The sequence below is a fragment of the Drosophila takahashii genome, chromosome 2R, assembly GCF_030179915.1.
Source record: "Drosophila takahashii strain IR98-3 E-12201 chromosome 2R, DtakHiC1v2, whole genome shotgun sequence".
Lineage (NCBI taxonomy): Eukaryota > Metazoa > Arthropoda > Insecta > Diptera > Drosophilidae > Drosophila > Drosophila takahashii.
This window is the reverse complement of record NC_091679.1, coordinates 24,779,696-24,794,573: the sequence shown is the minus strand read 5'-3', so window position 1 is coordinate 24,794,573 and position 14,878 is coordinate 24,779,696. Positions and strand designations below refer to the sequence as shown.

At 40.9% G+C, this 14,878-nt stretch overlaps 2 protein-coding genes across 2 annotated transcripts; both read left to right on the top strand.

The window, feature by feature from the left end:
* The first annotated feature begins 2,693 nt into the window (after positions 1 to 2,693).
* Positions 2,694 to 3,025, top strand: LOC108066843 (uncharacterized). The gene has a single exon (XM_044392735.2). The coding sequence runs from the start codon at positions 2,759 to 2,761 to the stop codon at positions 3,023 to 3,025; it is 267 nt and encodes an 88-aa protein (XP_044248670.1). The 5' UTR covers positions 2,694 to 2,758.
* Positions 3,026 to 6,399: 3,374 nt separating this feature from the next.
* On the top strand, positions 6,400 to 13,515 carry Drep3 (DNA fragmentation factor-related protein 3). The gene is made up of 3 exons (XM_044392734.2): positions 6,400 to 6,723; positions 12,792 to 13,001; positions 13,079 to 13,515. The coding sequence occupies exons 1-3, from the start codon at positions 6,400 to 6,402 to the stop codon at positions 13,304 to 13,306; spliced, it is 762 nt and encodes a 253-aa protein (XP_044248669.1). The 3' UTR covers positions 13,307 to 13,515.
* The last annotated feature ends 1,363 nt before the right edge of the window (positions 13,516 to 14,878 follow it).

Sequence of the window (14,878 nt, the reverse complement as noted above, 5' to 3'; positions counted from 1 at the left end):
GTGACCCAAATTCGTGACGACAGCAACTCACTGCAGCGCCCCCTTTTTGTGGGCGTGGCCCTGGCTTTGATGAATTGAATTCACTCCCTTTGCCCTTTGTATACCTAATACCCCTTATTAACGCCGTAAAACTTTTTTTTTAGCTTTTCTTTCCCTGGCTGCGCTTTTAATTTGTGCTCTTGGCAAACCCCGTCCTATTTGGTTGCGTTTGTTGGGTAAAAGGAAACAGGACGAAATCATGGAGCGGAAAGGGCACAAAAATATTAAAAATGTAACTTAAAACCGCACGTTTGTCGCCTGCTTTTGACTGCTTTGAAGTGCGACGGCAGTTGGTGGTCCTGGCCAAGAAATTGTCACACACATACTTACTCGCATTTCTTTTGAAGTTTTCTTTGCTTTTGATTAGGGAAATTGCTGAAGATTTAAATTAAAAGTTATTCGAAACCAATCAAAGTTTTTTTGAATTTGTAAATGGTTTTTATATGACTGCGTTACACCAAAAAGTATGTTGGTAAGCGCTTAGGAACCTTTGGCTGTACACGTAGTGACTAGCGCGAGGGGACTAAAATTGAAAATCTGCTAAGTCCGATCACCTTAAGTGATACACCGATCGAAAGGTACTATTATTCCCTTCAAATTTTGGTACTGGAAAGTTTTTTAATTTTTTCTATATTAAAATACTTGCCGAGCGATCCCAATAATGTCCCAATCGGATCACTCGTTCAATAGTTATTCATGTTTCATGATTTGTTGGACACTTTCAAATTGTAACCCAAATGTGTGTTTGTCCGGAAAATTTAATGTTTTGAGATCCTTCTATCATTGATTTACCACTTTTGAAAAAACTCGCTTATTTAGCGAAAAAACATTAAAAAAAGGTATACAGGATCGAATTATTCTCATTTGTCACACTAAAAAACAATATCTCTGTAAAGCTGAACAATTTTAAGGAAGTGTGCCGAGCGAGAAACATTTTAATTGTTTTTTTATTTAATGGATCGTACAATAAATATTCGTTTAACAGTAGATATCAGAACTTTTGAATGTTGAAGGTACGATCGTCCCTATTTTTGTACCTCGTTAAGAGGTGTTTTTGCTTGATAGATTCTGAGAGCTGAAACCTCCAATTACACGTAAAGGAATTCCTTAACGTTATAAATTATAAGTAAACGTGAACAATAAAATAGGATCTACAAATGGATTTTAAATATTTAAAAATGATTGTCGCCTTTTGTTGTAGTTGGGACAATGAGATATCTATAAACACCATGTACGAACCACTTTAATGTATAATTTTGGGCACCATTTAAGAGTTTAAAAATATTTTCAATTTTAGGATTTGTAGTTTTCCTATAACTTGTTGATAACTCTTGATTTCCTTTGACATTTTATAGCTTTACTCAACAACCAATAGTGGATTTCAATGGAAGTGAAATCAGATTTCCCCACTTTATTCGAAGCTTGTTGCTTGCACATACAAACAAACAATCTATCCTCTAAGCACAAATGTCAAAAGATTCACAACAATGAGGCGGCAGTGGGCAGGGGGCGTGGCCGGGTAAACAACATATCGAGTGAAGTCTTGCTTGGCTCGGCTAACGAGTCGCTTTTCTCCCGAACGAGGACATAATTCTCTACAATTTTTGCTGCTTGCCTTTTTTTTATATTTTTATTTTGCACACAGTTCCCCCAAATAAATGTCAAGGATAGGGTAGCGAGGGGCCAGAGTGTCCTTAGGAGAGGGAGGAGGGGCATTGAAGGGACTTGCTGCCTCAGGCTGTTGATTTTTATTTGAGAGCATGTGTGTGTTGCACATAAACAAGACGCTGTGTAATAGATGCCGCAATGGGCATTACTAATGCGCCCCGTGGCACTTTTCGCCCATACACACATATGCGAGGGCGGGGCAGTCAGCGGGTCTTGTGGGCGGCGAGGGCGGTCCATAATTGTGCAGTTAGAGCCGCTGGCAGCCGCAAACTGGTGCTTAGATTGCCTCATTTGGATGTTTGCTTTCGCCACCCGGAAGTCATTACGGGTGCGGATATGGGTATGCGCACCTACACAAAAAAAAAACATTATCAAGGAGCAATTATTGAGTATCATTTAATTAGGGAGGAAAATGTAAGTAAGTAATTTTAAAAGTGATTACAAATTTTATTATATTCAGAAATGCTGTTATTTTGTTAAAAATAAATTTTTTTTAAATATTTATTATTTGTTGGTTAAAGTTTTACGATTGCTTGAATTAAAGGCCTGGAGTATAACCTTGATGAAAAGTTAGTGCTTAGTACACCCCAACCAAACTTGATATGAAACAACGATCAATTTGTTTGTGGTATAAAATTTGACTTAATAATATCAAGTTGATATGCTTGAAATGTTAAAAACATGTTATAAGTAGGCCAGTTCGACTTTCGAACGTGTCTTTCTCCTTCCCACTCATGACTCTTTAATCGCTCTGTTTCGAATTAAGAAAATTAGTTACTCTCGTATATTGCTTAATGCTCTCTTTTTCGAAATCAGAAAATCTCCGAGAGGGATTAATTGGTATTGTATGGTTAAAACGACATCCGTATAAATACCAGAAACTTACGATTTGATCCTGGCGTGTTTTATTTTGTGTGTAACTATTATTATAAAATATAAAATGTTCTTTGGTTATTTATTACTGTCATATTTTGTTTTGAGTGCAGTAGTCCCCCAGCCTGAGAGCCAGCTGCCAGTGATGAAAATTTAAGTAACTTTGGCAAATACAAATATGAAATTAACCATTTTGTTTATCGTGATGCACTTGCTGGTGCTGCTGGCCATTCGGGCGAACGACCTTCCGCTGGATCAGCAGGCGATGGCAGCCCGTCTGCAGGAGCTGCAGAGGGAGGTAGCCCATCCGTGGAGCACCCCATGTATACGCAATTGCCTGGCGGAGAAGGGCAGCCTGGTGGATCGACCAGGCGAATGTCAGCAGGCCGTGGAGCAATTCGACTGTACACTGTACTGCATGTTTGAGGCCGAGGCGCGCTATTAAGCCATAAAGTGTGAGTGCAAATACGCGCAGGCTGGTTAACCATTAAACCAATTATAGCCACCCCCGCACGCGCATAGGTATGCAGGTACGAGCCAATACAAAACGCGTTCGACATACAAAATAATTAAGTATGCCATTAAGCGGGAATGTAATTGCTCGTTATATACATTCCGGCGAGGCCAACGTCAGTACTTGTTTTCTTTCATTATTTTCCATTTCACATTTATTTTAATTTAATTAAAATGTTTGGCCCGCATCGAAAGGAGATTTTTTTCCATTTAATTTCATTTAGACTGCTGACAGCAGGCGCAAATATTTGCCGTTTACCCGCTCCGCTTGCGTTCGTTTTGACGAGTTTTTTGGCGAAAAGTGCCACATATCCATGGCCAGTCTCGAAATTCGAATACCAAAGGTCCGGCCAGGATCAGGGGCCATTAATCATCGCCACATGCGACGAGCGTGACCTTTGCGACGACATGTGAGTTAATTAATCTAACTGCCCAGACTGCGAAGGTCATGCATCGCAATTAAACATGGCAGCTGATGATGAAGGGAATCTTCCTCACATTCACCTTGCTGCCCAGACGCATAAATTTCAATTTGCAACACCGTCTATGCATTTAAATTGATGGTTCTCTCCTGCTGCTGCTGCTGTTTCCACTGCTGCATATGCGAAAAGTTGTTCGCGCCGCGCTCCAATGCGCAATTAGCGGACCGCGGCCCATAAATTATTTGACCCGCCGCCGGGGAAAATGGGAAATGGAAAATGGCGGGCGGAAATGATTGCCCAGCAGGGCGAATAAACAGATGAGCTATGCAAAAACCCCGCCCTTGGAGGTAAAATATTCGCAACGGGCGGCGTGACAATTGAAAGGCAGGGCTTAAATGCGTAAACGAGATAGCGCCGCCCAAAGATGTATTATTATTATCCATCACGTGACTGCAGCGAAAATCACGTGTTCATTGTTGGCCATCGATGTTGAATGCCGGCAATCAAATTAACCTTGGCTCGCACGGCGTATGCGCAATATATCTGCATTTTAAGCCCAGCTCGGTTATAAATATGGCCGTGCGGTTTTGTTTGCACCCAAAGCGAACAAATTCGATCAGCATGCAGCGGGGGAATCTCATGAATTTTAAACATTCAATTCCCAAAACACAAAAAACATTCCGCCATGCAAATGCCAATAAATCTCGGCTTTTGTCTCGCCCTCGAAAGCAATGCACCTTTGTCGAAACTTTTGCCTAGGTCTCGGCCCTTTAATTATGCAGCCAGCAGTAGTCTCATTATGCCGAAGTGACATTTTTCAGCTGCCCGCCGGAGTTTTGGCCCAAATTGCAAACTTTATTTTATTGCATTTTTAAACTTTGCCCTTACGCGCCGAAAGTTCAGCCTGAAATATTTATATTTGCCAGCACGCCCCGCTTTATGCATATATATATATATATATTTATATACAGAGCTGTTTGTCTTGGGTTTTTTGTGGTCCCGCCTAAGTTGAACTATTTGCAGCTGCTCCAGTAAACTTTTCCCACTTCACAGGTCATGGAGTCCCGTCCCGATCCCAGACCAAAGTTTCTTCCTCCGTAGACCCTGTGTTCTTTGGGCCCGGCACGCCCAGCGCGTTGGCCTGGCTAACTGGATAACAGCATCTTAACAGAATCCGCTCTCTCTCTATGCTTTTTGGTCCTGCTCTCACGGCCAAAGCTCGGCGAAGGTTAGACTTTGCTGTGTGTTTGCAGGACCTCCTGACTTTGCGCCGTGTGTTTTTGCGCTGGCCGAAGCTGTCGGCAAATTCGACGAGTCCTGGCTTGTTTAAATACAGCACGCACAGACGTCTGGCAATTTATTCCAAGTTCGGCCGGCTTTTGTTGCACTTGGCTGCTGTGAAGTGGCCGCTCGCGATCTGAACCCAAATCGCGTACTGTAATTATCGGCAACTTAATGGTCGGAAGAATGTGAAGAATTCGGTTCTTAAAAGTTAGAGTGCAAGGTAATGAGAAGTGAAATAGTTTGTTAAAAACTCAGTGAATATGGGTAAAAGTACTTTTAATTAAAAGGTTCTCGGGCTAGTTATTATTACAGACTAGTTTACAAACAACAATTCAACAAGTCATTAAAATACGTATAAATAATTCGTAAATATAAGATTGCTTAATTTAATATATGTTATGTTGACTTTTTATGGATTATGGCCTTTGCTAAAAAATATGTATGAATTTAGAATATCAGTAAAAATAAAAGGTAAATAAGTAAAAGTAAAAAAGAAGAATGTGCCAAAATAGCAAGAAATCCCACCCTTTAAGATAAAAAACACCTGGAGTGATTAAAAATCCAAATTGAAACCCAAACTGAATTACTTCAAATTTGGTCAAAAAAATAAAAAAAACAAGAGGGAACGTTATAGTCGGGTGCCCCGACTATCAGATACCCGTTACTCAGGTAAAGGGAGTGCGAGGGAGATGGAGATAGAGATAGAAAACGTTGATCACGCATAACTTTTTAACGAATGGTCCGATTTGAAAAATTTCTTCTACATTTCGATAGGTATTGATAAACACAATAAAACTGCATTTTTACTTTTCCAAAATATTAAAATTTTTAAAATCGTATATAAGCGATGGTGGGCGTTAGAGGGGGCGTGGCACCATTTTGAAACAAACTTGCGCTGCGTAGGAATTCCTAGAATCTGCATGCAAAATGCCAATCTTCTAGCTTCTATAGTTTCCGAGATCTCAGCGTTCATACGGACAGACGGACAGACAGACAGACGGACAGACGGACAGACGGACATGGCTAGATCGACTCGGCTAGTGATCCTGATCAAGAATATATATACTTTATGGGGTCGGAAACGCTTCCTTCTACCTGTTACATACTTTTGCACGAATCTAGTATACCCTTTTACTCTACGAGTAACGGGTATAAAAATAAATAAATCTTGTTATCAATATCAATATTAAATGCAATCTAACGTACACCACTTAAAATTAAACTAATGTACGAATATGTTCCAAACACATTTTGTTCAAAAGGAATTTCTCTATTTGCGTGGTCTTGAAATACAACCATTTTAGCAATTGAAAAACTTTTTTAAATCAAAACCGAAACCAATGCCAAACAACGATTTCGTTATACATTTTCTGTTCAATGCTAACAAGCTACATACATATCTGAAATAACAATAACACAAAGTCTGGCAGTTTTATTATGCTTGCTTCAGCGGCTTTGCAGCATCCCCGAATGCCATACAGAATATTTCAATTATCGTTTAAATTTGTTTTGCTTGTCATAAATCTCTCGACCATGCTCTTCTACTAGTGCAGCAAGGAGTCCAGACAAGACGTGCCAACTTTCCAGGCGAGCATAATAGATGACAGAAATGAATGCGGATGAGACAAAGACGGCTGGAATGCCAGCGGCAGCAAAGGAGGCGGAGGAGGAGGTAGCAGGTCCTGAAGATGGAGATCCGGAAACCAGAATAGTGGCTCCTCCGCCCAGACAGCGGACTCTAACACGCACGGCCGAAATGGAGGCGGACTGCGAGGACATCGAGCTGGATGCCGACGTGGACGATGCGGCGGATAGCATCACCTTGGAGTTGGCCCTGTCGCCACACAGCAGCACCACGCCCACTCCGTCGCCCACCACCGCCGACGAGGACTTCGCCCAGCTGGACAACAGCAAGCCCTTCAAGGTGGGTATTCCATTCGCACATCCTTTGTGGCATTTAGCCACGCTACCTGCTCACTGTTAACTGGGCCAGCATTTCGTTAAGTGATTACTGCGGCGCTATTGTTACGCTTGTTGGCTGTACGAAAAAAAAAATACAGCAAAAAAAGAAAGCACTGAAAATTGAGGTAAAAAAGTTCGACGGTCAGGGCGAACAAAGTGAAGGGTTCCCCGACGGAACGGCCACTTCAAAGCCTTCGGCGTTGAGTGGCATCATCGACATCGGCACTGCTGTTGAAGTGTTGCTGCTCGGTGCTTTATTCGCCCTTTAAGCATTCGCCCAACTTTTCAATCCGCTGTGGAAGCTGGTGCGGGAGAAATTCCGGGAAAACAGAGCTGTTTCCCTGCCTTCGATCCCTTTTCCCTTTCACCATGGCCAAGCTCTATTTGTCTATAAAGATTGCGTAGCCGTAGCCAATTTGGTGCACAGGACAAAATTGATAAAGGTCCACAGATAGTTTTAATACGTTTTTGTTTCTAAAACAATTTACGCAGAATTTTTTACCATTTTTATAGCCTTTGAAATAATCTATAGTTTTAATAAGATTATACTTCTAAAGCGATTTATGCAGAATTTTTCACATTTTTATAGCCTTTGATGTGAAAATCCCCATGTCATATTTTGTTCGTTTACTATTCCGTTTTCGTAAGGTTTTTTATTAATATTCTACGCTTATAACTCCTATCGAATTAAAGCCATTTTCCAAAATATGTAGCTCTACATTATTATTTCTATTTTTTATGAAAATAGTTTTCTCATTACATTTTGAGATTGTTAGCCTTCTCTCTTTAAAATATTTTCCTAATCCTAACTTTCGGTCCAAATGTTGTGTACAAAAACACGTTTTAACTGTGGCTAGTAGGAAATTTAATTTAAATAAATTTGTAGTTTTGTTTGTTAAATATTTAGTTGTATATATTATATTATCAAGTTTAATTAATCATATGAAATTAATACATAAATTGACAAAGTGTTTTAATATTATTATCCTATGAACACTCTAGTCACGTACAACATTCTAAAATAACTTTTATTTCAGTGTAGCCGGTTAACAATTGAATTTTAATTAAAATGTTGAAACTGTTCAGTTGGATAAAATAGTAGCATCCGCATGCGGGCGCCAAAGTGGCTCGTATATCATTGTGGGCGAACCAACTGGCCAATCATCCCGCCGACCCGCCAATCACCTTCAATGCCACGCCCACATCTAAGCCGTCTCGCCTGTGGGAGGCGGTAACGATAACGAGGCATCTCAGCCATGCCATCTGCACACCCTAATCGATTTATTGTGTGCTAACGGCATTAAAGCCACCGCCGTAACAATATAAACTGGCCCAAAGATCGGCATCTGGTCGGTTGAATGGCTGATAAGCTCTACCAGCTATCAAGTGGCTGTAAATTTGCCAGGCGAGAGCAATTAATTGACAGCTTGATGTGGTCGAAACGCGATGTCATTTGTCAGTGGCGTGGGCCACGTGACGCATGAGTAATTCATGCAGATCTCAGCTAATTAATAATCGTGTTGTCTGTTATCCCACTCTACTTACATCCTTATCGAGTGTGCCAGGGACTGCTAGGTCCCTGATTAAAAACACTGAAATGCTTGGAGATTTAATCTCTTTGACTAATTGCACAAGAAACTGAATGCGAGTGGGAATTGAGATAAGGGGTGATAATCCTAGAGCTATTAATATGCCAACACACGAAGTAAATTTAAGTGGCTGTGTTAGTGAGCCCGTGGTTCTCAGAGGAGCTTCAATCATCTCATTGGAAAAGATTTGCATTAGATTTAATTGATTGGTTTTTAGTTGGGTGTTCTAGGAAAGTTGTGCATTTCGATTAGGTCTAATGGTTCACAGATAGCTTATCACTTTAAGTAATTGCTCAAGAAAATGAGAAACAAGGGCAATTAAAAAAAGTAGAAATAATCCTTAATTTAAGGCTTACGTAACTATTTTACCAACACGCCAATTATCCTTTTTATAAGGGCTTTATGGTAAAATTTAAATTTGTAGTACTTTCATTGGGTGTCAGATTTGCTTTTATAAAAAAGTATTGTAGATTCCATTGGCCTTTAATGTTTAAATTGCAAAAAAAATGCAAAATTTTTGCATCAAGTTCCTGATTGCATTCAGTTTATTTTATACTGGTTGCAGTCTCAGTCTTTTTTTTTCGCCCCAAGGAAACTCTGTGGTAGCCCAGCACATTTCTGGTCCAAGCAGGAAATTAAATTCCAGTAAAACAAATCTCATTGGATGAGGAAAAATCCACTTCCCTTTTTCTCCGTTGGGCCAACGCGCAAATGCGTTTTTCATGTCACAGTCGTTCGGGGTCCACCTACGGGGTCCACCTTTCTGTGGGTTTTCGGGGAATGCAAATGGCCCAAAAGTAAAGTCTGAGCCACCCGAATGGAGAGATTCCCATGAAAGGTGTGTCGGAAATTAAATTACGAGCAGACACGCCGCATGGAACAGCATCAGCAAGCAAACAAGTAAACAAACAAACAAAAACGAACAGCAAACATTTCGGAGAATACGCCTTGCTGAGACTGAGACATTGCGTATACGCCACGTTGCGCATTAAGCCAAATAAACGAGCATTATTCATGTCCAGGCAAGCGTGCAACTTAACAACACCCCGCTGTCCTCTGTAATAAGTAAGCTAATAAGTACGTGTAAGTGTGGAATGCGACGACGATTTTGAAAGCAGTCGAGAACTCATCATGGCTCATGGACTTCGAATGAATGAACGATGCTAATGATTTCCCCAGAACAAAGCCCCACACTAAACAAAAATTGTGCACTTAATTATTTTAAAACCTTTACTTAAAATGTAAATAATTTTAAAATTATATATTGACAATCGATTTTTGTTTTTGTTAGCTTTCTTAGAATTTTCGTACTAACTTAGCTTAATAATTTATTTACCATTTAATAAAATGCCTTTGTTGTTGAAAAAAAGCAATTTTTGCGTTTTACAAGAACTTGGTTTCTTAGTATCTTTTAATGGACAAATTTATGTGTGTTTTTTAATTCGATTATCGTAAGGGGAAAGACATTCTGTCATACTTTCGAAAAGTATTTATTTTCGTTAATTTAATCAATTTTAGATAGTTTCCCATACATTTTTAATTTATAACAATTAAAACTAAAACAATCTTTGGACATATAATTTACCCTTACTTCAATGAAATTTTGTGTACCAATTTACACAAAAGGGGAAGTTCAGGGAAAAAAATATTAACTTTTATTCTGACTTTCAAATGAATCAATTCATTTTGATATCTTTGAAAGCTTTACAGCTTAAGTCTGGCTTGAGCCTGGCTTCGAATTTCTTTCCTAAAAAGTCTAAAATATTTTATGAAAGTCCAACTTATAGTTGAGTTAACGCGGTACTTTTTTGTATTCTTAATTTTCACTGCGGTTATATTTATTTTCCTCAGTGTCTATAAGAATGTGTTGCTATGGCATTCTGATGACAATCAGGGGAAATTAGTGCGTCAGTGTCTCCGATAAATGCCATGAAGCGAGAGGGGCCACCAGGCAACCAGAGCTGGACAATAGACACCGCAGGCAGATGAAAGCAATTTCGGGGCCGTGACCTTGGGCCATTGGAAATTACTGCGGCTTCCATTACCTAGCTCGAAATCGAATAGGGTTTCCGCCGTTGAACGACTCTAATTTGGATTCTATAATTGCTAACATCCTCCGTAATTTGCATTTGCTGACCGGCCCTAAGTGCTATTTGAACAACAGATTCCCCAGCAGCCCTGGCGAACACACATCTCAGATGTCTCATGGCGAATTCATGACTGCCAACTGTGAGCCCTGCGCATTGTCCTTGTCACGCTCCTGGCTTGTTTGTCGCCTGTTCTAATGATGCCGCTGCTGCGGATGCTGCTCCTGCTATGCAAACGAGGAATTTACAGGGACAATATTGACGCCGGACGCTGGCAAACAAAAATTCTAGGGCCAATTCCCCGAAAACCCAACCGCACCGGGGGTAAATATTAGCCTGCCTCCGGAGCAGCGAGTACAACTCGGCCGAGGTGAAACCGCAAATCAGGCCGAGACGATAAGTGCACCAAGATGATACCACTTAAATTCGCCATGGCAGCCAATTGAAGGGATTGACCAAATAGTCAGAGTTCAACTGCGGCCACTCCAATACGCTTTGCTTGGCGTCAGGCAGTTAAGAAAGCCAAGTTATAATGACTTTCTGGCAGCGGCAACAAAGGCGAAAAAGTGGTAGAAGGCAAACAAAGCCGCAGGACATTGGCATTTGGCCCAGACTTCGTGGCAGGAGTGCTGATTGAATAGTTTGTGCGTGGCCGCAGAGTCCCACAAGGGCTACAAAATAGCAACTGCTCGGCAAGAAAAATAGCAAATAACCCGTGGATTTAATGGGCCACGCCCACTGCCCCTGCCTCCACTGAAATTCGCATTAAATGCATGATAAATTTTCATTGTTGTTGGCTGGCATTTCTCTAACAACTGAGCTCCAGACTCCTGCCAGACGTAATGACGTTGGCCATTTGATGGATTCCCTAAGCATCGTATAATTGGTTTAGCACACTGCTGGCCGGGGGATTGATTGATGGGCTATAAAGAGAGAAGGACTCTTTTGTGGCCGATGACTACGCTGCGAATGCAGACAGTGGATGTGGCGATTAAATGGCCACAAACCGCTTGACAGTCGGCTGTCAGCCGGAGACACCTGAAGATCTGTCAAAACAAGGCAAACCCACACCCTATAGCAACATTTCACAATATTCCCTCCCGCACTCGGGGCGTATACGTGCTATAATGCCAAAAAGGAGCACAAAGGAGGCGTTGGCAACTTTCCGACTCAGCTCTCCCTTTCGCCTGCCCACTTTCTCCTTGTTTTCTTTCACCTTTCGCTTGACCCGTGTCCATCCATACTTGGCCTTGGCAGCCTGTTTGGAATCGACAGCATTATGCCTTAAATATTTTAGTAGCAATCTTTTAGGCCCAACAAGAGGCTCTCGGCTCCGGCCGACAAAAAATGAGTGAAAAGGTAGAAAAATATAATCGGTTGCCTGTGCCGACTTGTGCCTTGACCTTCCGCCCATTGTTTGTTCGCTGGCTTTATTGTTATGGCAAATGATAAATTGATTAGTTGTTGCTGCTGGCTTTGAGCCACCCCCACTTACCCTCCCCCAAGATTATATCGCCTTCACAATTAACCTGCGTCTTTTCGCATCCTCACTCTTATCTTCGTCGCCGCGCTTCGTTAACTTCATATTGTTTTTATTGACAGCTGCACGGAATGGCAGCCTGCCTTGCGGGTCTTTGTGCAAATTAAAGCAAACAAATGTCTAGTGCCTTTGTGTTTCGCTGTGTTGCCACAGCTTAATGGACAATATGTATGACGACCAAACAATTGACTTTTAAAAACATTTGGCTTTAGCTTTTACATCATAAAATATTAGCACGAATTAAGTTAAGCCTATTTGGTTTTAGCTTACCTATTTTTGGTTAGACGGAATTTCTTCACAACATTGTATTTCCAACTTTTTTTATGGGAAACTAGGATTTTATTAAAAATTCTTTCGTAAATTCCCTATCAAAACACTCAATCGATTTTAAAATATTACACTGAAATAATGTAAGTATCGATAAATGCCGCCTCTAATGGCCACAATTGGATTTCGGAATAAAGTAAGTTCAATGTTTTTGTGTTTATTAATACCTATCGAAATGTAGAAGAAAATTTTCAAATCAGACCATTCATTAAAACGTTTGGAGCAAATAATGGAATTCAAGCAGTGCAAGCAGTTTCTTTATCACTTCCTTTAGCTGAGTAACCGCTGACTGATAGTCGAAATACAGCGTATTCCTGATAAATATATTCAACAAAAAATAAATAAAATAATTTTCATTAAATTCTTCGAAAATTTCTCCGAGTGTTCTAGTTAAGCCTTCTCTATCGCAGCTATGCAATTTCCGTCATGTCAATACAGAGCGTGAATTCGGCGTAAAATTCCTAGTAATCTGTCGCCTCCATTTCAGATCAAGGACATCACGAGGAATATCCGCAAGGCTGTTGTGGCCACCACGCTTTCGGAGTTGCGGGTAAAGGTGTCGGTGAAATTTGAGCGAGCTCAGCCGGCGATTCACCTGGATTGCGATGGCACCGAGGTCGATGATGAGGAGTACTTCAGCACTCTGGAGCCAAATGCCGAATTGATTGCCGTCTTCCCCGGCGAGCAGTGGCGCGACGTGAGTTGTTTTGCCCCGTTATCCCGGCTCTCACTCATCCACTTCCATTTCCATATCCATATCCATTTTACCCTCAGCCCAGCGACTATAATGCCAATCTGCGTCGCACATCGCTGGATGCTCAGCGGTTGCGGAAACTGGTGAGCAAACTGCAGCCGAACTATATGAACGATGATGATTTGGACAAGCTGTCGAACATGGATCCCAACTCTTTGGTGGATATTACGGGACGGGAGCCCAAGGACAACGAATACTCGGCGAGGAGCGACGTGGCCGCCAGGATGTCGACGGAGTTGTCCTGCTAAGGGACTCATTCCCTCAACGAACGAATGTAGCTTAAGGACTGTGTGAATCGAGTTGTATATAGGGAATTTGTACGAGTTTATATGGCTAGCCGGAATATTTTTGGAAAACGTTTTGATGACGGCACTTGAAGCGACCGATTTGGATGGTTGTACCGTGGGGTTTTATCTTTATAACCGTAGATCTGAGAGTTGTGTATTTTTCGAGCCCACATTGTCGTAGAGCAACTCACCTTGATTGTCTATTATCAGCCGCTAATTGTTCCTAGACCAATAGCCGTGTATGAGCCAAAAACCTGGAGGGGGCCTCAAAGGCCGATCTCCAGTCTTAGATAACCTTACCCTCACCTCACTCAACGCCTCAACGGACGATCAACGAATTGCAGAATAGATCTTATCTACGCAAATAGATATAGTATATTTTCCATAGCAGAATCTTTGTGAATGTCACGCAAAAACAGTTTGGGTTATTAGGGAGCAACAAAAATGTACTGTAATTGAATCTCAATTAAATCAATTAGCAATTCAATAAATGTTCACCCTAGGCACACAAAAAGGGTTTTTACCTTTTTTTGTATTTATGATACATCAATGAACAAGCACAATTTGCTGCACTATATAAAGGGTCATAGAAGCCGGAATTTAATTCGATTTAAATTTACGTTGTGTCCACAGGAATCAATTGAAAATTGTAATTTGTAACTTAAAAAAAAAAAACAAAATAAAAGAGGAAATAAATAAATGGATAAATGTGTGAAAATTACTTTTTATCGAAACAATAAAATTCGATTTTATCTGCTGAGTTGGACTTCTTTCCGGATTTATTGTGGGCGATAAAAAATACTTTGCGAGTAGTTTTCCCTGTCAAGGATAAGCAACTATGGCCGAAATAATTCCCTTTTATTTGTTGGCTTTGGAAATGTGAAATGCACATACATCAATCCTTTTATCGATTCAGAGGTAAATAGTCTAAGCATTTTCTTATATTTTAAGCTAACTAAAAGGGTCCTGCAGGTCCTTAAGTCGTGTGTGTTAAAAGTGAGCTCTGGTGAATAGTAGCAGTGCTTATACTTTAAGGAGAACTTGTAATTATCCGAAGAGCCTTAGCTTTTCATTCAGAGTCCGACCTTCTATTAGCTCACCACCCCTCTTCAGAAAACCCAGAAATTTAAAATCTCCATTTCCATTGAAATGCTCTCATAGATGAAAATCTATAGACAAAAAAAGTGGAGATTGCACTATGAGAAACATGGTAAACATAGTTTACTCATCGTCCGCCGGCCATTTAAAAATTGTTTCCATGTTGAAGTTCCGGTCTGTGAGGACGGAATATGTTCTGGAATCCCTGCCAGGCGCAAAAGTTTAAATGCAAACGGCATAATGGAAACGAGATGGCGCTTCCGCACAACAATCACTCGTATCGGAAGCCTTGGATGGACCTTTGGGCATCCTTCGCATGGAATTCCGCACACACACAGAGTGCGACAAATTTTTAATGCGGATAATTTCTGGACTGGCGACAAAAGCGCAGGAAGTGTTACACATGGCTGAGTATGGTATAATATGTTCGAGTAA

Excerpts from the sequence above, each read along its gene's own strand:
- LOC108066843 (XM_044392735.2), top strand. The coding sequence starts at position 2,759 with ATGAAATTAACCATTTTGTTTATCGTGATGCACTTGCTGGTGCTGCTG.
- Drep3 (XM_044392734.2), top strand. The coding sequence starts at position 6,400 with ATGACAGAAATGAATGCGGATGAGACAAAGACGGCTGGAATGCCAGCG. Across the intron at positions 6,724-12,791 it reads ACAACAGCAAGCCCTTCAAG|ATCAAGGACATCACGAGGAA; the intron begins GTGGGTATTCCA and ends CCTCCATTTCAG. Across the intron at positions 13,002-13,078 it reads CCGGCGAGCAGTGGCGCGAC|CCCAGCGACTATAATGCCAA; the intron begins GTGAGTTGTTTT and ends TTTTACCCTCAG.